Genomic DNA, 25,693 nt, shown 5'->3' on the forward strand with positions numbered 1-25,693 from the left:
GTACTGTCAGGAAGATATGAAATGGTGAAAAGTGCATAAGTCTGTCAAAAGTGATGTCCGCTTCGCCATAATTGGCCTAGACTTTGAGGTGTCTGAGAGCACAGGCATCCTGTCCTTATCCAGGCTCTGCCAGAGGCTCTAGCCGGTGGGGAAACTTCATACGGAGATCCTTCTGAGGGGGATCCGTGGAAAGACAAATTAAGACAACCGAACCCCGAAAGGGAGTGAGTGAATAATTGAGCTACACTCATTCTGGATCAAACCAGTTTGGATCGCCCGTGGCGGCCAGCCAGCTACACTTCTACAGAGTTCCTCAGGGGACCAGGTTTACTGTGATGCCATGCTAGAGACAGAGCGGGCGGGGCGGGGGACAGGTTTTTGCTTATCATGATTATCCATGTGATTCAAGTGAGCTCTGAAGAACAGTTGATTACTCAAGGTACACAAAGCCCCATTGAAAGGCTTTCACAGAGTGAAATGCCAGTGCTCAAGGTCATACGACACTCAACATTGCATCAGTCCATTAGATTCAGCATGGCTTCTTGATTAGGACTACAGCATCATTTAAATGCACTGTTATTGAAGTATGTGTGTAGAGTCAGCTTTTACCCACCGTCCTAAAACACCGTCAAGGACAGCAAGCAGCCCATGACTTCACTGCACTTTATCCCTCTAAGATAATTAGACACTTTGGGAGGAGGGGCGGCCATTTAAAGGAGAGCTCTCCCCATGTCATTTGACCCAGATTAGGGGAGTACCGGGGATAAACCTGCATGTGCGGGCCATGGCTGCTGCACCTCCCAAACAAACAGACAGCCAGGTGACGAGGCCCGGCCCGGCATTATCCTAGACCTCTGAGGTTTAGTGGGTGAGGAGGGCCAATAGCAGGGCCCATTTCAGCGGGATTTGGCTGCTTTTGATCCCACTCTCACTGTCACGGCTGGCACACTGAGACCACGGGATGAGGCCACAGTGCAGCCTCTTAATCTTGTTAAAGCCTCTCCAATAACCCCTGCTTCTAGTTGATGTAATAACCCCTGCTCCCTCCTACTGTATCTGTCCTGACTTCTCAACTGGGGGGGAGACGGATGTCCATACCTAACATACTGTACACTACAGGCCTTCATCTGAGACCTTGGGGAACTTAAATCATACAGGGTGACACAATACAAAGGGTAACTTATTAGCTGGGCCCTAGGGTACAGCTGGGTATAGGGAGAAGCATGCTTGCCACAGGGCACTACTGACCTTTGCGTATTGTATCCACAGCTGTGAACTGGGTATGGCATGTGTAAGCACATTTCCCGCTTTGAGAAATCCTATTGCTTTTGCAACGTGTGGAGGAACGGATGCTTGGGGTGTTAAGACCAGAACACAATAACCCTTCCTGATGGTTCCTTCTGCCGACAGTGTTCTGGAGCCATTTTCCAGGCATCGTGTTCACAGACACATTCATCCTCATCATGTCTCATCATGCTTCGACCGAAACGTCTTACATATTGGAAGTTAATGGATCCATTTGCTGTAAATGGCGAACAGAGGGATCAATAGACTAAGGCATAGACAAAGTGATAGACTAAAGGAATATGTCTAAAGCAATTCATGTGAATGGAGGCAGTCGCGAAGGACCAATTGTCTCCATCCTCCTCTTGTCTCAATCACTCCACCCCGTAGCAGTTTGCCATTGCAATTATCAGACGCTATTAAGAAAGCTTGACCGCTAATTGCAAAGCTTTTCTTCCAAAAGGCACAGGGAGAATTCACCTGACATCTGCCACCACTATCTGGCCACCTGCAACGCTTTTAATAGTTTCTTCTTTCTACTGTGACAAGGGAACTGAAGCGGAACCATCTTGGCATTTTATCCCCAGCCTCCATATTCTAAAATCTCACATATCCTAATATGCATTTAGATGGTCATACTTGGACCAAGTGAAAATGCAACAAAAATGTGCAAATGCGCCAATTTCTGATGGATAAGCAAAGGATCATGGGTACCATTGTACTCGTAGATCATGTGCGCTGAACTGGAACAGACCGTTTAAATTCCGGTCCCATTTTTTTACTGACAGGTGCTTTTTTCTGATGACATGATTTGCTGGGAGTAAACAATCATACACATTAAGATGCAAAAGGGTGCAATAGGATTGGCTCATTGATGAAAAGACAAAAAGGAAATACACTGAGTATACCAAATATTAGGAACCCCTCATTCTTGATACACATGTGAAACTGTTGAGCATGAAAAACCCAGCAGCATTGCAGTTCTTGACACAAACCGGTGCACCTGGCTCCTACTACCATAACCTGTTCAAGGTCACTTCCATTTTTTTCTTTTTCCAATTCTCCCTCTGAATGGCACACCACAATCCATGTCTCAACTGTGTTAATACTTAAAAATCCTTCTTTAACCCGTCTCCTCCCCTTCATCTACACTGCTTGAAGTGGATTTAACAAGTGACATCAATAAGGGATCATAGCTTCCACTTGGATTCACCTGGTCAGTCTATGTCATGGAAAGAGCAGGTGTTCTTAATATTTTGTACACTCAGTGTACTGTACATCATTGAATACATTCTGACGTTCAGATGTTTAAGTGTTTAAGGAGAGAACAACTGAAGTGGCCATCTCCCTATAAAATATTAAGTCACCGAAATAGGTTTTGGAAAGACGACATGCCTCAACTTTTGTCTGTGAAAAGGCTTCATAATAGGTGTTGCTAAAATGTATATTTACACAGCGTTACATACTGTGGGCAAACCCATTGTAATTACAGTGTAGGATATGATTGGTGTGATTGCACATTGACGTTTGGGTGTTGTACGTTGACATTTACATGCATTGGATTTCCAAACAAACTCAAACTGATTGTGTTAAAACCTTCCCTCGCCCATAGAATCATCATCCCAGTTCGCCACATCTCCAAAATTGTACAAGTTGCAAACAGCTATTCACACACAAACAAAAGACAGCACACACAGACCAGATAACACAGATGACAAGATCTGGTGTTTTCCTGGTGTAGAGAAACGCCGGTTGTTGTGGATGTTGAGGAACGGTACATTACACAGTGGTGATGGATGTGGTCTGGGGAGTGCATCCTGTCGAGGGAGTACAGCCTGTCTGTTCCTGTATGCCCCTACTCTGACAGACAGCCAACAGGGCGGGCGTAAGTAGGGCCACAGCAGGACCACTCCAGGGGATCTAGAGCCACCGTCACAGTCCCTAGGTCTGCATTGGCAGCGGTGAGGAGAAGGTCAAATCAGGAGAGGGGCATGATGACAAAGTGGCAGCATTAGTCAGCCACTTGCTGCTCTTTACATTATTTATTTACCCACTCAGCAGATGCCCTGATCCACCGGGAGGTGGATAGATTTACATATCATCCACTTCTACAGCTGGATATTTAGACAAACAATTTGGGCTAAGTGTCCTTCTCAAGGATAGAGCCCCGATGTCCCATCTGTAGCCTTTACCCTTCAGCGAGCTGTCCTTCACTGAAGACCCGTTCTCAATCAGAACGATGAAACAAAACACCAACGTAATACAGTGTCGCTGCCACACTAGTATGGGGTGACGATATTTCTTGGAAGTGAATTACTATGACAAAGAATAAACAAGACCAAAGTGAAGAGGATAGTGCTGTATCCATGAAAACCACTCTACTATTTGATTTGACATGGGAGCACAGAGCCAGTGCCTCCATTTGAGAGCTGAAGCAGATATCTGCACTGTGACTAATGGAAGGTTAACAGGAGATTCAGGACGCTGGCGGTTATCTATTCACTGCAAACAGTGCAAATAGTACACTTGGGCGTACAGTATGAAGCAGGTAATATCTGAACGAATACATTATTACATTAATGCACATATATTTTATCAAGATGAGAGGATTCATCCATTGAATGTATTTAAATGTAAAAGTATATCAAATTGTAATATTAACATCTGTATTATATTACAGGTCCTCAAAAGGAAAGGCATTAAGAAATAAAGATCGCTTAGATAATATCTGCTATCATGGCATTCAGATTACAAAGACATTTTTAACATGGCAAATTCATTTCTCAAAGACATTCTCAGTGATCTGTTTGTGGAAAGTGAGGTTCTACACCTAACACTGAGGTAGTGAAATAGTAGCAACACACTTGGCCAGCCACATGTTGAGGGGTGATTCCCCCCCCCCCCCCCCCAACAAAACATAAAAGAATGTCTTCAGCTACAGTGTCAACATAAAGGACTGTGTTGGGCATAGTGGCATGTCCATAGAGGAACCTAAAAAGATCCTACCTTTCCATTCTCTTTATCTATTTGTTTTACTCTTATTCATTTTTTTTTTACAGCTTGGCCGAGAGCGGGGAGTCCATCCACCGAAAGTCATTCCACAGCCTAGGGGGCTGGTGACATTTCAGGTGAGAGAGGGATGAGCTGTGAATTATAGATTAGAGGGAGAGCTGGTATTGGTGAGTTTTACTTTGAGAGGAGCTATGATTGGCAGAGCAGCCAGCAAGAGTGTATAGGTTTAGCCACCCTTCATCACTGGGAAAACTCCCATTACAGCTTAGTTTATTGATACCAACACAACAGTCTGTGTGCGGTCTAAACATGCAAGAGTTGAAACATTTCCTCTCATCTTGACATGACTTTATTCAGATTTCAATGGTTATGTATGTAGAATACGGATGCCATAAAATCCCACAAGAGCCAGCTTTAACGGGTACAAATGTCCTCCCTGATCCCAGCCCTCCCCAACAGTCAGTCAGGAGATAGATATTGTGGCTGGTAGAGGAGCCCTCTGTGGCTTGTTATAGAGCTCTTCTAAAGAGTGCCAGGGACCACATGACGCACCGAGGTTTCACTGACTGACTGCAGCCGTTTGTGGGCACAATTTTCTCTCTCTGCAAACAGTTTAGTGAAAGGTCAGGCTGCATTAGTGGCCGAGGGGACATGCTGTTCACTGGAAAGGTACTTATAAAGGACCGAGGCTACCTAGCAGCCAATAGATCATATATCAGAGATGGAGGTGTTATGTAAAAGGCAAAATGGCACAGTCTTTCCCTGAGGCACATTTTTAACACAATAAGGCAACACGTGGTCACTACTGACGTACAAACCATGTTTGTGTCAATGAGGAAGAAAAAAAGACCCTGATTAAAAATCAACCAGGCAGGGAGGTAACTGTTTTTTTTCCACCGACAGTTTGTGCCTCCAAGCCATGTATTACGACTGGAACATCACATTTTGAGGATGGATGACAACCCGCGTTTGCAATATCAATTTATTCACCCGTTTATTTTTAAGCAGGAACATTTTTTGGTGTCATTTTGACAGCCTGGCATGTCTATTCCCATAACGCTGTACGTACAGTGATATAATGAAGTTATGTCAATCAACACTACTAGCACTAACGGCTACCACTTTAGAAAGTCACCATAGATTTAAGACACCTTAGGTCGTTATTTAAGTGGTTCAGTTCTCTGCGGATTGGCTCTGGGGTCTGCATTCCTGTCAGGTAAATTGATGAGCTGAAGAGTGCCAGAGGAAGCTTACAACTACACTATTTAATCAACTAAAGACAGAAAGAGATGTTCTCAATCACATCCCAGACATATGTTTCCATGGTTATTATTGTTTCTCTAAAAAGAAGAGTTACATGTTCTTAGTCATTATACATATATTACAAACTGGGTGGTTCGAGCCCTGAATGCTGATTGGCCACGGGTACGACAAAACATGTATTTTTACTGTTCTAATTATGTTGGTAACCAGTTTATAATAGCAATAAGGCGCCTCAGGGGTTTGTGGTACATGGCCAATATACAACAACTAGGGCTGGTCTTCGGCATGACGCGATGCGGAGTGCCTGGATCCAGCCCTTAGCCGTGGTATACTGGCCATATACCACACCCCCTCAGGCCGTATTGCTTAAATATTGTGTGGATAATCAGTCTAGTATACACCATGACAAGAACAATTAAGACAATTAACATAAAAATGTGCAGTAAACATGCAAGGATGTGTCCCTTACCTGAGCATATTAATTTCATCAACATGTACTCCCTTCCACAGTCCTTCTTATAGTAACATTTCAGCCGGTTAATGAGGCAGGTGCCGAACTTGAGCTTCTCTCTTCTGCACAGAAGGGCGATGTCCTCATCTGCAAGGGCAGGCAGAAGGGAGGGAGATTGAGAGGGGGGAGAAGGAGACAGAGAGAGAGAGAGAGAGAGAGAGAGAGAGAGAGAGAGAGAGAGAGAGAGAGAGAGAGAGAGAGAGAGAGAGAGAGAGAGAGAGAGAGAGAGAGAGGGAGGAGAGTGATGTGAGTGACAGGCTCCCTGTTGTTTATAAAGCCTGAGGCACATGCATGTGTGTACTTGTGAAGATTTGTGTGTGGTGTGCAGCCAAGGGGCCACCCACGCTGCCCTGTGTTCATTAGTCTTTCTGGTACATGACCACAGGGTCTGAGTGTTCCGATCAATCCCAGGACCCCTCTACATACAATATTAAAGGGATACTTTGGGATTTTGGCAATGAATCTATCTACTTCCCCAGAGTCAGATGAACTCGTGGATACAATTTCTATTGCTCTGTGTGCAGTTAGCGCAATTGCTAACTAGAATTAGTGCAATGACTGGAAGTCTATGGGCATCTAGCAGATACCCACTGACTTCCAGTCATTGCGCTAATGCCAGTTAGCACTGCCTCACGAAACGACCTCTAACTTTCTTCATTCTAGAGACAGAGGCATAAAAAATGGTCTCCACAAGATCATCTGACTCTGGGGAAGTAGATAAATTGCCTCATTGCCAAAATCCCGAAGTATCCCATTGAGGCGTCCGGAGACTGGATTTGTAACTCGGTGGAAATGATTTCATTTTCTAGTTTCGGAAAAAATATATCCATATGTAAATGAATCGAGCAGTGTATTATACGCGGGTCACTACTTTGAGCGCTGTGTGCACGTGTGTTTTCATATTCAAATGAGGTGAGTCACATACGAAGACGTTTACTCGGTGCACACGGCATGAGGGACGACTGCACTGCCTGCCATCACAAAGCCCCTGTCATTGTGAATTAGGTTTCAAGTCCTGTTTTAAAAGAGGAGTATCTAATGTCATGCTAACCAAAGGTGCATAGTGCTCTTACATAACGTTGCGTCTTCCAGGCAGCTGCTAAAATCTCTTAGGTTCTAGTTCACGGACCACGACTCCTGTATTATACATTAGACAGACTGCCTTGGACATTCATATACCCACATCCATGTATGATATAACCCGTGCATCCCCTTGTATAAGAAGCCAGGGTTAAGTACAGTACTGAGCATTGGAACATCATGTAAAAACACAGAGAAAACTCACAGGCTTTGGAGTAGTTCTTGGCAACTTCAATGGCGTTTGAGGTGCCAGAGACAAGGGGGATGTGCAGTGCTAGAGCTGAAGAGGTACAGGGCAGGAGTGAAACAGAGAGAGAGAGAGAGAGGAAGCATTCATCTAATTTTGTAGTCGTGTCAACTTTGTTTTACGGTGACTGAGGTGTTATTCCCTCTTGGCTGACTCTAACATCACATCATACCTCTTTGGCATTTCTGCCCAGGCCCAATGAGGCTAATGCAGAGATTGGACCTGGCTTGGCTTGGTATTTCAGGTCCAAGGCAGACTGTGGGACTGAGCCAGACAGTAATAACATCTGCATATTGGCTTTGGTCAACAGGCTGCCATGACCATTACCGTCATGAGCCGTCATGAGCTGAGCTGACTACAGATCAGATATTCAGACAGTCAACGCCAGTTGTCTCACAACATCAAAGCACAAGTTGCATGGTGATGTGACCGTATTATTGACAAGCTAAAATGTGAAGATCAAGATAAGACTTTATACCCCCCCCCCCTCCCCCGCAGAAAAATCGATGGTTATTTATTCATTCATTTTGCTCTGTGAGCTCCGTCTTTTTTTTGTATTTATCAAAAGGCAGAAATTGAGTTGATTAGTTGGTGTTACCAACCCGGGATCGGACAGTTTCTGGATACCCAGATCAATATGTAGAAAAAGAGCCCAAAAAGGAGGATGGGAATGAGGACAATCAATGAAATTGTAATAACTTCTCATGAACATTATGTAACATAGTCAGTGGGTTGGCATCATCCTCTACAGCTACTAATAGAGCACTAGGATAGATACTTGGATTTTATATGAAACCAGATGGGCCTCTAAACTGGCTGTCTTGCTGTACAGTAACATGGACATGGACATCTAGTCCCTTTAAATGGGACAAGTATAGTTCCACACAGAGCTCTGTCTCTATGTACTATGCCATATAGATTCTGGGGATGTTTGGAAGATAAATGCAATGCTTTCTAGCTACATTCTACATACTCCTCAGGGGTAGGTGCATAGCACTAGGTGCCTGTATACACTGTACTCATCAATCTTGGGCTAGCCCTATGTGACAGCCCAATTTGGCCTATTTTGGGTCAGTCATCAATTCATGGCCTTCCTTGGACAAAAACGAAACTCATAACGTAATAATGAGAAAATATTAATGACTTCAATTATTTTTTGGGGAACATTCTATGAAAGCCCAAGCATGGTGCATGGATGCCATGATCTCAATGGTGAAAACATCTTTAAAGGTGTACCCACAACACAACATAACAAAAAAAAAGCTCGACTGCTCAACCTGGAATAGTCTACGCAGATCACAGGGCTATAACCCAAAATTCAACAGTTTATCGGACCAGAGGAAAGAGTGATGTAGTACGTACCCACCAACCGGTATAAAAATATCCCCATGTGTTGCAGGTGTTTTCTTGTCCTTCGATTTCGGATAGCCTACCTACCCAAATGCCAGCAGAAATATTACTAGTTTAATTCGAAGAAAACATCGTGGTTAAAAGGGGTTACGATATCTTACGGTGCCACGTTATATCTGGTGCGAAAACCACCAGAACACCTACCCTGGTCCAAATTCCAACTCAAACACGCGCGCTGTCGACCCGAGACAAAATAGCAAGTATATCACTCATTAAACTTCCGTTAGCACAGTAGATACTAGATAATAATAGAGTTTTTCTAATATCCCTGGTGTAACCATCGAGCATGTAAACCAAATGCTTTCAAAATCCGTCAAAATCAAACACTGCAGCAAGAAGCATCTTCTATGTCCCACCATGGCTGCGAACGTGGTAGGTCGTTTGCAGCGCTCAGTTATCCAACACACAGTATTATAATGCCATATTTAATTTAGATGACAAGCGGCCAGCGGCAGTCATGTGCCAGCACTGTAGTTTGTTTACAAATGACATAAGGGCAGATGGATGGTTACCATATCGCAGACAAACGGGGAAATACAATATGAACGTCCCAGGATGTAAGAGCACCAAAATGGTCTGTTTTAATGTTAAGTTTACAGTATTTGTAAAAAAAAAAAAAAAAAAAATCTACCCGTTTTCGCAAGCAGACGAAGGCTATTATGGTGTAAACTGTCTTCTGACATCCACACATTTCGACTGTTATCCACTTTATTCACTGTTTATTAATGTATTACTACATAGGAGGATACTGAATAAGAGGAGATTGGAGTCAAACACCATTTCATTTTAATCAAATTGGGAAATTCCAATTCAAGAATTTTCATTGACTATAATGGACATTTTTACGTTATTAAGTAATAACTTGCGAAAAGACACTAGGCATACACTGAGTATACAAAACATCAAGAGCACCTGCTCTTTCCATGACATAGACTGACAAAGTGAACCCAAGTGAATGCTATGATCCCTTATTGATGTCACTTATTAAATCCACTTCAATCAGTGTAGATGAAAGGGAGGAGACAGATTAAAGGATTTTTGAGACAACTGAGACATGGATTGTGTATGTGTGCTATTCAGAGGGTGAATGGACAAGACCAAAAAATATTAGGAATGTGTTCCATTTTTGAATGAATTACAATTCATGAAGTTGATGTGGGGTATTATAAATATTCCATGCTAAGTGTGTTGGCCACCCCTACTGGTGATATAATGCATTGCCCAAAAGGCTTGCTGGTGGCGTATATTATGATACATTCTTCCCATTATGTCTGTTTGCTGAAGGAAATTGTAATTCTGTGTACATGATAAGGACAATGTATCCATAACCATAAACTTGATAGCATTTGGATTTGTAAATGGATGCACTGTAAATCCAAAGGCATTTTTAACCAAATATTTATGGTAAGCAGAACTCAGTCAATGAAAATGTGGTATTGACTCAAAAGTAAATGAGAAGTCACATATATAAATATATATATTTTTAGATATGATAACAAATTATATTTTTGTCCCAGCATGCTCTACTGCAGGTAGATTCTTTAGAATTGTTTTGAATATCTGTTTTGAATATCTGTGTACATTGATTAATCCAATCATTTAATTAAAAAAAATTTGCAAACGTTACTGAAATGGTTTTTCCAGATTAAAGGTTGCGGGTGAATACAAGGTTGCGGGTGAATACAAATGTCAACTGTTGAATATACAGTGGCTTGTGAAAGTATTCACCCCCCTTGGCATTTTTCCTATTTTGTTGCCTTACAACCAGGAATTAAATTTGATTTTTTTTTGGGGGGGGGGGGGGGGGGGGGGTTGTATCATTTGACTTACATAACATGCCTACCACTTTGAAGATGCAAAATAATTTTGGGGGTGAAACAAACAAGAAGTAAGACAAAACAAATGGAAAACTTGAGCGTGTATCACTATTCACCCCCCCAAAGTCAATACTTTGTAGAGCCACCTTTTGCAGCAATTACAGCTGCAAGTCTCTTTGGAGTATGTCTCTATAAGCTTGGCACATCTAGCCACGGGGATTTCTGCCCATTCTTCAAGGCAAACCTACTGTAGCTCCTTCAAGTTGAATGGGTTATGCTGGTGTACAGCATTCTTTAAGTCATACCACAGATGTTCAATTGGTTTGAGGTCTGGGCTTTGACTAGGCCATTCCACGACATTTAAATCTTTCCCCTTAAACCACTCTTGTGTTTAGGGAGTCTCCCACATGCCTGTTGGTGAACACCAAACGTGTTTGCTTATTTTTTTCTTTAAGCAATGGCATGTTTCTGTCCACTCTTCTGTAAATCCCAGCTCTGTGGAGTGTACGGCTTAAAGTGGTCCTACGGACAGATACTCCAATCTCCGCTGTGGAGCTTTGCAGCTCATTCAGGGTTGTCTTTGGTATCTTTGTTGCCTCTCTGATTGATGCCTCCTTGCCTGGTCTGTGAGTTTTGGTGGGCGGCCCTCTCTTGGCAGGTTTGTTGTGGTGCCATATTCTTAAAACATTTTGATAATGTAATTAATGGTGCTATGTGGGATGTTCAAAGTTTCAGATATTTTTTTATTATCCAACCCTGATCTGTACTTCTCCGCAACTTTGTCCCTGACCCTGTTTGGAGAGCTCCTTGGTCTTCATGGTGCCACTTGCTTGGTGGTGCCCCTTGCTTACTGGTGTTGCAGACTTTGGGGCCTTTCAGGTGTATATATACTGAGATAATGTGAGAGATCATGTGATACTTAGATTGCACACAGGTGGACTTTATTATACAAATTATGTGACTTCTGAAGGTAATTGGTTGCACCAGATCTTATTTAGGGGCTTCATAGCAGGGGGTGAATACATATCCACGCACCACTTTTCCGTTTTCTGTAATTTTAAGTAATTTTTTTCATTTCACTTTACCAATTTGGACTATTTTGTGTATGTCCGTTACATGACATCCAAATAAAATTCTACTTGAGTAATACTCAAGTGTTACAATTGGGTAGTTTTTCCACCACTGGACAGAGTTAGTCTGATAGAGGAGAACATATCCGTTGTGTTACCATATTACGGGATCTGCCAGTCCAGTTAGGAGGGTTCGAGAACACAGGGAAGCCAGAGAACACAAATATGGTGCAAATACAGCTGGTTTCATTTAGAGTGCAGCCCGGTGATGATAGGCCTAGTGCAAAAAGGGATTGTCCAAAATGTTCAATGATATTTACAAGAGGCTAAATACAATACATACCAATCAACTGAACACAAAAAGGCAATGAGTATAACACCTGAGCAATGAGTATAACAAGCGCTATAGTAGTTAAGAGTGTTGGACCAGTAACCAAAAGTTCGCTGGTTCGAATCCCCAAGCCAACTAGGGTGAACAATCTGTTGATGTGCCCTTAAGCAAGGCACTTAACCCCGTTTGCTCCTTTAAGTCACTCTGGATAAGAGCGTCTGCTAAATGACTAACATGTAAATAATGACGAGAGGATGGTATATAGCCTGAACAGACATTCCCAACACGTGCTGAACAGTAAACACACAAACAGTTCGGTTTTTCAAAGACAGGTCAAAATGGGTACAATAAAGAAGCTTAAATAAACCATGCTTCCATGCAACTTTTTTATGCAAGTAAAGTACATGCCAAATGAAAAATGTCATGACAGGATGGTAAACTTTCCAAATGTCGACAAAACAAAATATGCTAGACAAGGTGGGATCTTTTTGTGTCTGTAAAATTAATTATGCGAGAAATGGTGGTGGATACGTCTTTATCCACAAATATTGATATAATAACTATATCAAAGTAAACTTGGAGTCACGTGATGATATGTTGTGTGGTCCTTCCACTATGACTCGGGAAAGCATACAGTTTATTAGAGATGGGTGCAACTGCAGCCCGCATTTCGGGGCATTCCTGCGTGTGGGCATTCCTGCATCTGCAGGAACCCTCTTTATTCTTTTTTTTTATGCATTTTGAAGCTATGACCCTGGTACATAGGCCGGGGGCAGGGGCGCTTCAGTACAGTAGATGGTGGCAATGGACCATAACGTTGGATGCCAACCGCCGATAAACCCCACAGAAGAAGAGGCGGGGCGAAAAACAGTGGCTAGCTATAGCTAGTACACACATACAGATTTGAGATATTTGCATGCAAATCTGTCACCAATTGGATAGAAACCTAGCTACTGACAAACAAGCTTTTACAAATCAGACATGAATAATCATTACTGCAGTCGCTGACTTATGCAGAAAGGAATTCATTGCAATGGAACAACATTTAACCATAATGGAATGATTACCGCCATCACTGACGAGATAGCCTATAGGCCTAATGAGGAAGTAGTAATTAATGATGCGCACGCCCCCTAAATACAGTACAGGAGATGGCAAACATCAAACACAGGTTGGCAATGAAATGTAACTTTTATATTATACAATAAATGGTTTCAATCTTTCAGTAAGTTGTTTTTTTTGTGTAGATGTTGTGATGTCACTAGTAGCATAAACAATAATATGCGTGCACTCTGTGAGCTTTACAAATTTGTTGAGGAGTGTCATGTTCGGGTGGTGGAGTCTAGGTCTAGGCCAGTGGCTCCAAACTTTTTTTTCGGTTACTGTCGCCTACCACCAACTGAATTTTGCTCCTGAATTTTGCAACTGAATTCCTGAACTACCCCCTCATGTACATTTTACTAGTAGGCCTAAGCCTATAGTATCATGAGTCTCCTCAAGTAACCCATGTGGAGAGGCCAAGTACCCCCAGGGACCCTAGTACCCCAGGTTGGGAACCACTGGTCAATTCTAGGACTTCCACGTGGCAATAGGCTACTACAGCGGAACATTGTCAAGCATCGCCATTTTAGGAACATATAATATTGTTTCTACTGCTGATTGCCACCTTAAAGGAAAATTCCACCCATAACATCATGTGATGCTAAATGTATTTCTGTATTTTGAAAGTTATATATCTTGAAAACCTGATTGCTGACATGCAAAATATTTTAGGACTACATCAACAATGGACGAATGAAACAAATACGAAAATATAGTTTTTGGGTGGAGTTTTCCTTTAAAGCGATAGATATCCTATGTCTCTTTCCAGCTCCTCCTGAGATGTGTTCAGCAGTGGAGGCTGGTGGGGGGAGGACAGCGCATAGTAATGTCTGGAACAGAGTTAATGGAATGGCATCAAACAAATAGAAACCATGTGTTTAATGTATTTGATACCATTCCACTGATTCCGCTCCAGCCATTGCCACGAGCCTGTCCTCCCCGATTCAGGTGCCACCAACCTCCTGCGGTGTTCAGGTAACGGCCCGGCGTCTTTGTGTTGGATGTCACAGTTGTCACAGCCTGCACTAGCTTTAATTAACACTGACACATTCTGAGCAGGGAGATAGGATCAATGGCGGAGGTCAAGGTAATGATCTCGCATTTAGCTGGGGACTACTGTCACCTCGTTCAATGTTTTGTCTGCGACAGACAGGCAGTAGCCTAAACAGCGGGCTGTGATAAGGGAATTGTAAGGTGGTGACTGGGGGCTGGATGGCCATGCCGGTCAGTCATTGCCAGTCCTTTTTCATCTGCACTGCAGCATCAGCAAGCACACACAGCTATAAATATTTCAGCCTGTAAAACTACTGCTGGCGGTCGGCAAAGTCTCCCTACTTAGCACTGAAAGGATACTTTCACCAAAGCATGCCATTGTAAAGGCAAACAAAAAGGTGCTCTATGTGCACTTGGCATTGAAAATGTCACCATAGATTTGAAAAGTAAGGAGAACGGAGGTATACGGAAGTGGAAGAAGGAGTGAGGGTACTTTCAGAAAGGAATGGGAACTATTATATTGACATAGAAATGTGCTATTGTGTAGTTAGTTGTTGATGTCAACTGGTCATAGTCAGTCATGAACCCGTCTGTGTTTTTAAAGTATATTTGCTGGCCTTTGTTCTTTGTCAGCAGAAAAAGATGAGTGTATGAATCTTTGCTTCACGTCAACAATGAACGCTCACACCGATGGGGATATAGAACAAAACAGATACCCAGACGGGGTGTTGTTGTACACTGCAGATGTATGTAGGCTAGACTTTATTCACTGAAGTGTCAAGCAGGGATATATACAGTACGTAAACAAAAGCTATTGCTTTAACAAGAATTCACCAGGTCCTTTTTAATCAGACAACGTGGAGGATTAGTCAGATTTCAGCGCAATAAACTCAGATGCCTGTTCAATGACAGAGTCATATCAGGACATTGTTATTCCCTAAACCAGGACAGCGGAATAACCTGTAGCATACAGTCTTCATATTTATTAATCCCACTATGAAGGCTATGTTCTGCAGGGGTCCATACCATGGGACCTTTCCACAACTACAGTTTACATAAAACAGAAAGATTAGGATTTAGCTTTTGGACTCAGACACACTCTCTCTTTCCTCCCCAGAGACTCAGAGCTGGGGCCATATATTTGGAGGAGTACGGCCAGTGTTGACATGCCCTGCCCCTCCTGGAGCTGGACTGCTGCTGCTGCTGTGGACAGATGCTTTGTGGAGTGACACGTGAGAGAGACAGGTAGGTCACAGACCGCTCAGGGCACACACAGGCCATCTGATCTGTAATCTCTATTCAAACACAACATCACATTGTTGACTTTGTATGGATTAAGTATGTTTGGAAAATGATACAAAGGGATTTTACTGTGTGACAGAGAGAAAAAAAATATGATTTTTGAGGCAGAGGATTTATTTCTTAGTAGTAATATAGCAGATTTGGTACATTTGGATGAGTTAGTGACTGCGTGTGTGTGTCTTAGCACTGTACGTGTACACTATATGAGAGTCTGGGTGAGTAAGGAGGAGGTGAAAGACTAGAAAACATGATCTGATTGCACTCTGGGATGGTATTGAGGTGGAAGACACATACCGGTTGGCGTGAGGGGGGGAAAGTTTACGTTTCAGTCCTTCCTTAGGACTGCCATCCACTATGGAAAAGCTCTATCATCATTTGAAAGATGAATAGCATCTTCTGAGTAATATCGTTGTGTTGTGGATGAAAGGTGAGCATGTCTCAGCGATTGGGTGCAGAGATGTAGCGGAGTCAGGCGCAGGACACAGGTTTTGAGCAACACAACGGAGTTTACTCAAAAATTCAAGCAAAAATTCCAAATAGGAATATACATATACACTAGCACATACTACAACCACTTAAGACACCAACAATCACAGACAGAACAGAAATGTATGCAAGAGGGTTAAATAAGGAACATGATATGGGAAACCAGGTGTGTGTGTCTTACAGACACAAACAAAACGAAACTGAAACATGGGATCGGTGGTGACTAGAAAGCCTGTGACGTCGACCGCCGAACACCACCCGAACAAGGAGAAGGGCCGACTTCGGCGGAAGTCGTGACAGCATGTCATGTTTCGGGTGAGAGGATGTGCGATAAGGAGGGAGATGTACTGAGGAGATCAAATCTGAAACAAAGAGAGGATGTAACAGGGGAACAAAATTCCTTGGCTTGCATGACCTTCACTTTTCGTTTTGCTTCAGTCCACCTCCTCCTCCTTGGAGAGATGAAATCAAATCAATTCTCATCAGGAGCCATTTGAAAGCATGTCATATTCTGTAAGGAAGCGCTAGCCCTGAAATAACTCGAGACAGATGACACATGCATGGGATGGCTTCAGCATGTAGAGTGCATTCAGAAAGTATTCAGACACCTTGATTTTTTCCACATTTAGTTGCGTTTACAACCTTATTCTAAAATTGATGAAATCGTTTTTTCCTCATCAGTCTACACACAATACCCCATAATGACAAAGCAAAAACAGTTTTAAAAAAAACTTTTTGCAAAAATCTGAAATAGCTTATTTACAGAAGTATTCAGACCCTTTTCTGTGTGACTCGAAATTGAGCTCAGGTGCATCCTGTTTACATTGATCACCCTTGAGATGTTTCTACAACTTGATTGGAGTCCACCTGTGGTAAATTCAATTGATTGGACATGATTTAGAAAGGCATACATCTGTCTATTTAAAGTCCCACAGTATGTCAGAGAAGAAACCAAGCCATGAGGTCGAAGGAATTGTCCATAGAGCTCTGAGACAGGATTGTGTAGAAACATAGATCTGGTTAGGGTACCAAAATAATTCTGCAGCATTGAAGGTCCACAAAAACACAGTGGCCTCCATCATTCTTAAATGGGAGAAGTTTGGCACCGCCTCTTTGGCCTGAATCCCAAGCTTCACGTCTCGAATAAACCTGACACCACCATGAAGCATGGTGGTGGCAGCATCATGCTGTGGGGATGTTTTTCAGAAGCAGGGACTGGGAGACTAGTCAGGATTGAGGGAAAGATGAACAGAGCAAAGTACAGAGGTATCCTTGATGAAAAGCTGCTCCAGAGCTCTCAGGACCTCAGACTGGGGCAAAGGTTCATCTTCCAACAGGACAACAACCCTAAGCACACAGCCAAGACAACGCAGGAGTGGCTTCAGGACAAGTCTCTGAATGTTCTTGAGTGGCCCAGCTAGAGCCCAAACTTGAACACGATAAAACATCTATGGAGTGACCTGAAAATAGTTGTGCAGTGACTCTCCCCATCCAACCTGGCAGAGCTTGAGAGGATCTGCAGAGAAGAATAGAAGAATCTCCCCAAATACAGGTGTGCCAAGCTTGTAGCTTCATACCCAAGAAGACTCAAGGCTGTAATTGCTGCCAAAGGTGCTTCAACAAAGTACTGAGTAAAGTAAATGCAAATGTGATATTTTTATAAATTTGCAAAAATGTTGCTTTGTCATTATGGGGCATTGTACATAGATTGATGAGGGGAAAAATGATTTAATACATTTTAGTAGTTAGGCTGTAATGTAACAAAATGTGGAAAAAGTCAAGGAAACACTTAATACTTTCCAAATGCACTGTGCAGTCATTTCAGATACCATTCAATCCAGCTTCATTATGTTACACCCAGCAGGAAATGTAACATGCTGCACATGAACTGGAGATCTGCATTGATTATCTATATTATTGAGCTAATTTGTTCAGCAAGCATGGTGCAAGGTATTAATATTTGATCTCATGACATGTATATGTTAATGATGCATTTATGCTCACATTTGAATGAACCCACAGATTCCACTTAAAATCAAATCAAATCAAATCAAATGTATTTATATAGCCCTTCGTACATCAGCTGATATCTCAAAGTGCTGTACAGAAACCCAGCCTAAAACCCCAAACAGCAAGCAATGCAAGTGTTGAAGCACGTTGGCTAGGAAAAATTCCCTAGAAAGGCCAAAACCTAGGAAGAAACCTAGAGAGGAACCAGGCTATGAGGGCTGGCCAGTCCTCTTCTGGCTGTGCCGGGTGGAGATTATAACAGAACATGGTCAAGATGTTCAAATGTTCATAAATGACCAGCATGGTCAAATAATAGGTCTGGGACAGGTAGCACATCCGGTGAACAGGTCAGGATTCCATAGCCGCAGGCAGAACAGTTGAAACTGGAGCAGCAGCACGGCCAGGTGGACTCATCATGAGGCATAGTCCTAGGGCTCAGGTCCTCAGAGAGAGAGAAAGAAAGAGAGAAAGTGAGAATTAGAGAGAGCATGCTTAAATTCACACAGGACACCGGATAAGACAGGAGAAGTACTGTGACACTGTGGCCCCATCTGATGATACCCCCGGACAGGGCCAAACAGGAAGGATATAACCCCACCCTCTTTGCCAAAGCACAGCACCCACACCACTAGAGGGATATCTTCAACCACCAACTTACCATCCTAGTTTTACCTCCAATCAGTGAAATAGATCAAGTTGTGTATGTGATTTTAGAGTGTGGGTCAGAACATTCTCCTGGTGAAACTTTTGTCTTTTTAAAAATGTCTTTAAAATTTAAAATAAACAATTCATTATCTCTAAACGGTCAACATCTCCTATATAGTATATAGTTTAGCCCACAAAAATCTCCGCCACGGCACAACCCAAGGGGGTGGGGGCGCCAACCCAGACAGGAAGATCACATCAGTGACTCAACCCACTCAAGTGACGCACTCCTCCTAGGGACGGCATGAAAGAGCACCAGTAAGCCAGTGACTCCGCCCCTATAATTGGGTTAGAGGCAGAGAATCCCAGTGGAAAGAGGGGAACCGACCAGGCAGAGACAGCAAGGGCGGTTCGTTGCTCCAGAGCCTTTCCGTTCACCTTCACACTCCTGGGCCAGACTACACTCAATCATATGACCCGCTGAAAAGATGAGTCTTCAGTAAAGACTTAAAGGTTGAGACCGAGTTTGCGTCTCTCACATGGGTAGGCAGACCATTCCATAAAAATGGAGCTCTATAGGAGAAAGCCCTGCCTCCAGCTGTTTGCTTAGAAATTCTAGGGACAATTAGGAGGCCTGCATCTTGTGACCATGGCGTACGTGTAGGTATGTACGGCGGGACCAAATCAGAGAGATAGGTAGGAGCAAGCCCATGTAATGCTTAGTAGGTTAGCAGTAAAACCTTGAAATCAGCCCTTGCCTTGACAGGAAGCCAGTGCAGGGAGGCTAGCACTGGAGTAATATGATCAAATTTTTTGGTTCTAGTCAGGATTCAGGATTCAGTATTTAGCACTAACTGAAGTTTATTTAGTGCTTTATCCGGGTAGCTGGAAAGTAGAGCATTGCAGTAGTCTAACCTAGAAGTAACAAAAGCATGGATACATTTTTCTGCATCATTTTTGGACAGAAATGTCAGATTTTTGCAATGTTACGTAGATGGAAAAAAAGTTGTCCTTGAAACAGTCTTGAAACAGTCTTGATATGTTCGTCAAAAGAGAGATCAGGATCAGGGTATTTGAGACGACTGTACAACCATTAAGATTAATTGTCAGATTCAACAGAAGATCTCTTTGTTTCTGGGACCTAGAACAAGCATTTCTATTTTGTCCGAGTGTAAAAGTAGAAAGTTTGCAGCCATCCACGTCCTTATGTCTGAAACACAGGCTTCAAGCGCGGGCAATTTTGGGGCTTCACCATGTTTCATTGAAATGTACAGCTGTGTCATCCGCATAGCAGTGAAAGTTAACATTAAGTTTTCAAATGACATCCCCAAGAGGTAAAATATATAGTGAAAACAATGGTGGTCCTAAAACGGAACCTTGAGGAACACCGACATTTACAGTTGATTTGTCAGAGGACAAGCCATTCACAGAGACAAACTGATATCTTTCCGACAGATAAGATCTAAACCAGGCCAGAACTTGTCCGTGTAGACCAATTTGGGCTTCCAATCTCTCCAAAAGAATGTGGTGATCGATGGTATCAAAAGCAGCACTAAGGTCTAGGAGCACGAGGACAGATGCAGAGCCTCGGTCTGATGCCATTAAAAGGTCATTTACCACCTTCACAAGTTCAGTATCAGTGCTATGATGGGGTCTAAAACCAAACTGAAGCATTTCGCATACATTGTTTGTCTTCAGGAAGACAGTGAGTTGCTGCTGCCTTTTATATTTTCTGGGTCAAGGTTTGGCTTTTTCAAGAGAGGCTTTATTACTGTCACTTTTAGTGAGTTTGGTACACATCCGGTGGATAGAGAGCCATTTATTATGTTCAACATAGGAGGGCCAAGCACAGGAAGCAGCTCTTTCAGTAGTTTAGTTGGAATAGGGTCCAGTATGCAGCTTGAAGGTTTAGAGGCCATGATTATTTTCATCATTGTGTCAAGAGATATAGTACTAAAACACTTGAGTGTCTCTCTTGATCAAATCAAATCAAATCAAATCAAATTTATTTATATAGCCCTTCGTACATCAGCTGATATCTCAAAGTGCTGTACAGAAACCCAGCCTAAAACCCCAAACAGCAAGCAATGCAGGTGTAGAAGCACGGTGGCTAGGAAAAACTCCCTAGAAAGGCCAATACCTAGGAAGAAACCTAGAGAGGAACCAGGCTATGTGGGGTGGCCAGTCCTCTTCTGGCTGTGCCGGGTGGAGATTATAACAGAACATGGCCAAGATGTTCAAATGTTCATAAATGACCAGCATGGTCGAATAATAATAAGGCAGAACAGTTGAAACTGGAGCAGCAGCACAGTCAGGTGGAAGTTGAAACTGGAGCAGCAGCATGGCCAGGTGGACTGGGGACAGCAAGGAGTCATCATGTCAGGTAGTCCTGGGGCATGGTCCTAGGGCTCAGGTCAGTTGAAACTGGAACAGCAGCATGGCCAGGTGGACTGGGGACAGCAAGGAGTCATCATGTCAGGTAGTCCTGGGGCATGGTCCTAGGGCTCAGGTCCTCCGAGAGAGAGAAAGAAAGAGAGAAGGAGAGAATTAGAGAACGCACACTTAGATTCACACAGGACACCGAATAGGACAGGAGAAGTACTCCAGATATAACAAACTGACCCCAGCCCCCCGACACAAACTACTGCAGCATAAATACTGGAGGCTGAGACAGGAGGGGTCAGGAGACACTGTGGCCCCATCCGAGGACACCCCCGGACAGGGCCAAACAGGAAGGATATAACCCCACCCACTTTGCCAAAGCACAGCCCCCACACCACTAGAGGGATATCTTCAACCACCAACTTACCATCCTGAGACAAGGCTGAGTATAGCCCACAAAGATCTCCGCCACGGCACAACCCAAGGGGGGGGGGGGCGCCAACCCAGACAGGATGACCACAACAGTGAATCAACCCACTCAGGTGACGCACCCCCTCCAGGGATGGCATGAGAGAGCCCCAGCAAGCCAGTGACTCAGCCCCTGTAATAAGGTTAGAGGCAGAGAATCCCAGTGGAAAGAGGGGAACCGGCCAGGCAGAGACAGCAAGGGCGGTTCGTTGCTCCAGAGCCTTTCCGTTCACCTTCCCACTCCTGGGCCAGACTACACTCAATCATATGACCCACTGAAGAGATGAGTCTTCAGTAAAGACTTAAAGGTTGAGACCGAGTTTGCGTCTCTGACATGGGTAGGCAGACCATTCCATAAAAATGGAGCTCTATAGGAGAAAGCCCTGCCTCCAGCTGTTTACTTAGAAATTCTAGGGACAATTAGGAGGCCTGCGTCTTGTGACCGTAGCGTACGTGTAGGTATGTACGGCAGGACCAAATCAGAGAGATAGGTAGGAGCAAGCCCATGTAATGCTTTGTAGGTTAGCAGTAAAACCTTGAAATCAGCCCTTGCTTTGACAGGAAGCCAGTGTAGAGAGGCTAGCACTGGAGTAATATGATCAAATTTTTTGGTTCTAGTCAGGATTCTAGCAGCCGTATTTAGCACTAACTGAAGTTTATTTAGTGCTTTATCCGGGTAGCCGGAAAATAGAGCATTGCAGTAGTCTAACCTAGAAGTGACAAAAGCATGGATTAATTTTTCTGCATCATTTTTGGACAGAAAGTTTCTGATTTTTGCAATGTTACGTAGATGGAAAAAAGCTGTCCTCGAAATGGTCTTGATATGTTCTTCAAAAGAGAGATCAGGGTCCAGAGTAACGCCGAGGTCCTTCACAGTTTTATTTGAGACGACTGTACAACCATTAAGATTAATTGTCAGATTCAACAGAAGATCTCTTTGTTTCTTGGGACCTAGAACAAGCATCTCTGATGATCCTAGGTCCTGGCAGAGTTGTGCAGACTCAGGACAACTGAGCTTTGAAGGAATACGCAGATTTAAAGAGGAGTCCGTAATTTGCTTTCTAATAATCATGATCTTTTCCTCAAAGAAGTTCATGAATCTATTACTGCTGAAGTGAAAGCCATCCTCACTTGGGGAATGCTGCTTTTTAGTTAGCTTTGCGACAGTATCAAAAATACATTTCGGATTGTTCTTATTTTCCTCAATTAAGTTGGAAAAATAGGATGATCGAGCAGCAGTAAGGGCTCTTCGATACTGCACGGTACTGTCTTTTACTTGCCTAAAAACAGAGGTAGAAGAATTGTATCTTTGTCAAGGTATCTCCACCAACCTCAATCCCAATAGCTGATGAAATTTGGACATTGACCGTGGGTCAATGCACTCTACAAATGTATTATTATTATTACATTGGAGCACCATTGGAGCACATTAGTATTGTGGAACTAGTTGCAACTATCTAGATAAATAAAGGACAAGTTTACTGATGCATAGTGATATATGCTGTGATGCGCAGACTGTGGTCTAGACCGGCTATTCCCAAACTGGGGTATATGTAATGCCATCGGGGTACGCCAAATAAAAATGTGATTCTCATTTTCTAACAGTCCGATTTTCCAACGGGGCTATACATTTTGGTGTTTTTTTCTCTCGCCTGAGTAGCCTCGTTTCACTGTCAAAAATAAAATTAAAACATCTAGTGTTCAGCGAAATAACGACACAATGTCAAATACAGGTAGCCTAGTCAAATAATTAACATCCAATCACATTAACCGTTAATCTCTCGCGGGAAACCTTCACTCTTGCGCAGACATTTAGAAACTAAACATGCCAATTTGAAAAATAAGGCACAGGAGTTTATTGAGCAAGAATTAAGATTACTTTTGAGTAGTACGACATGTATAAAAGGAACATCAATAAAAAGGGGCTAGAAGCGTCTTAAATGGTGTGCTACCGAGTGTTTAGGACTTAATTCTTCCTGCTGCTGTGGAAATGGCTGGGACAATGCTGGGGGAAAGGCCCCAAAAACTATACAGACAATGTCTTCATCAAACAACACTGTTTCACAACGCATCAGTGACATGGAAGGAGATGTTATGAAACAATTACTGCTTCGCATACAAGCCAGTGAATTCTATGTGTTACAGCTGGATGAGTCAACAGACGTGGCAGGCCTGGCACAGCTCCTGGTATATGTCCATTACATTTATGGGGGGTCAATTAAGGAAGACATCCTCTTCTGCAAACCACTGGAAACCAGAACAGGAGAGGATATTTGTGACATCAAATGGACTTTGGTGGTCAAGATGTGTTGGTATCTGTACTGATTGCACAAAAGCCATGACAGGGAAATAGTGGAGTGGTAACACGCATGAAAGCAGTTGCTCCCGACGCCACTTGGGTACACTGCAGCATCCATCAAGACGCTCTTGCTGCCAAGGGAATGCCTGACAGCTTGAAAGATGTTTTGGACACTATAGTGAAAATGGTTAACTTTGCTAAATCAAGGCCCCTGAACTCATGTGTATTTTCTGCATTATACAATGATATGGGCAGCGACCATGTAACGCTTTTACAACATACAGAAGTGCGCTGGTTATCAAGGGGCAAAGTATTGACAAGTTGTTGTTTTTAATTGAGAGACGAGCTTAAAATTTTCTTTACTGACCATAATTTTCACTTGTCTGACTGCTTGCGTTTCTCACACGACTGGCCTTTCTGGGTGATGTTTTTTCTCACCTGAATGATCTTAATCTTGGATTACAGGGACTTTCTGCAACTATATTCAATGTGTGGGACAAAATTGAGGCTATGATTAAGACGTTGGAGCTCTTCTCTGTCTGCATTAACAAAGACAACACACAGGTCTTTCCATCACTGTATGATTTTTTGTGTGCAAATGAACTCAAGCTTACGGACAATGTCAAATGTGATATAATGAAGCACCTGAGTGAGTTGGGTGCGCAATTATGCAGGTACTTTCCTGAAATGGACGACACAAACAACTGGATTTGTTATCCCTTTCATGCCTCTATTCCACTTACCAATATCTGAACAAGAGAGACTCATCGAAATTGCAACAAGCGGTTCTGTGAAAATTGAATTTAATCAGAAGCCACTTCCAGATTTCTGGATAGGGCTGCGCTCAGAGTATCCTGCCTTGGCAAATTGCGCTGTTAAGACACCGATGCCCTTTGCGACCATGTACCTATGTGAGAGTGCATTCCCGGCCCTCACTAGCATGAAAACTAAATACAGACTGAGACTCTCTAATACAACCTAACATTGCAGAGTTACAGTGCCTTGCGAAAGTATTCGGCCCCCTTGAACTTTGCAACCTTTTGCCAGATTTCAGGCTTCAAACATAAAGATATAAAACTGTATTTTTTTGTGAAGAATCAACAACAAGTGGGACACAATCATGAAGTGGAACGACATTTATTGGATATTTCAAACTTTTTAACAAATCAAAAACTGAAAAATTGGGTGTGCAAAATTATTCAGGCCCTTTACTTTCAGTGCAGCAAACTCTCTCCAGAAGTTCAGTGAGGATCTCTGAATGATCCAATGTTGACCTAAATGACTAATGATGATAAATACAATCCACCTGTGTGTAATCAAGTCTCCGTATACATGCACCTGCACTGTGATAGTCTCAGAGGTCCGTTAAAAGCGCAGAGAGCATCATGAAGAACAAGGAACACACCAGGCAGGTCCGAGATACTGTTGTGAAGAAGTTTAAAGCCGGATTTGGATACAAAAAGATTTCCCAAGCTTTAAACATCCCAAGGAGCACTGTGCAAGCGATAATATTGAAATGGAAGGAGTATCAGACCACTGCAAATCTACCAAGACATCCAATCGAGAATCTGTGGAAAGAACTGAAAACTGCTGTTCACAAATGCTCTCCATCCAACCTCATTGAGCTCGAGCTGTTTTGCAAGGAGGAATGGGAAAAAATGTCAGTCTCTCGATGTGCAAAACTGATAGAGACATACCCCAAGCGACTTACAGCTGTAATCGCAGCAAAAGGTGGCGCTACAAAGTATTAACTTAAGGGGGCTGAATAATTTTGCACGCCCAATTTTTCAGTTTTTGATTTGTTAAAATAGTTTGAAATATCAAATAAATGTCGTTCCACTTCATGATTGTGTCCCACTTGTTGTTGATTCTTCACAAAAAAATACAGTTTTATATCTTTATGTTTGAAGCCTGAAATGTGGCAAAAGGTCGCAAAGTTCAAGGGGGCTGAATACTTTCGCAAGGCACTGTATATGCATCAT

General features: G+C 42.9%; 1 protein-coding gene across 4 annotated transcripts in view; it reads right to left on the reverse strand.

The window, feature by feature from the left end:
- Positions 1–9,241, reverse strand: part of LOC109895502 (protein BEAN1-like) — a 54,221-nt gene extending 44,980 nt beyond the window's left edge. The window contains exons 1-3 of one of the 4 annotated variants that reach the window (XM_031830732.1): positions 8,760–9,241; positions 7,356–7,430; positions 6,029–6,157 (exon numbers count right to left, since the gene is read on the reverse strand). In XM_031830732.1, the coding sequence (XP_031686592.1) occupies positions 6,029–6,157; positions 7,356–7,430; positions 8,760–8,787 (232 nt within the window). In that variant the 5' untranslated portion in view covers positions 8,788–9,241. The remainder of the gene's footprint in view (positions 1–6,028; positions 6,158–7,355; positions 7,431–8,759) is intronic. The other 3 variants (XM_031830733.1, XM_020489216.2, XM_031830734.1) reach the window with 3 other exon arrangements.
- Between the last annotated feature and the right edge of the window lie 16,452 nt (positions 9,242–25,693).

This window comes from Oncorhynchus kisutch, linkage group LG8 (assembly GCF_002021735.2).
Source record: "Oncorhynchus kisutch isolate 150728-3 linkage group LG8, Okis_V2, whole genome shotgun sequence".
Lineage (NCBI taxonomy): Eukaryota > Metazoa > Chordata > Actinopteri > Salmoniformes > Salmonidae > Oncorhynchus > Oncorhynchus kisutch.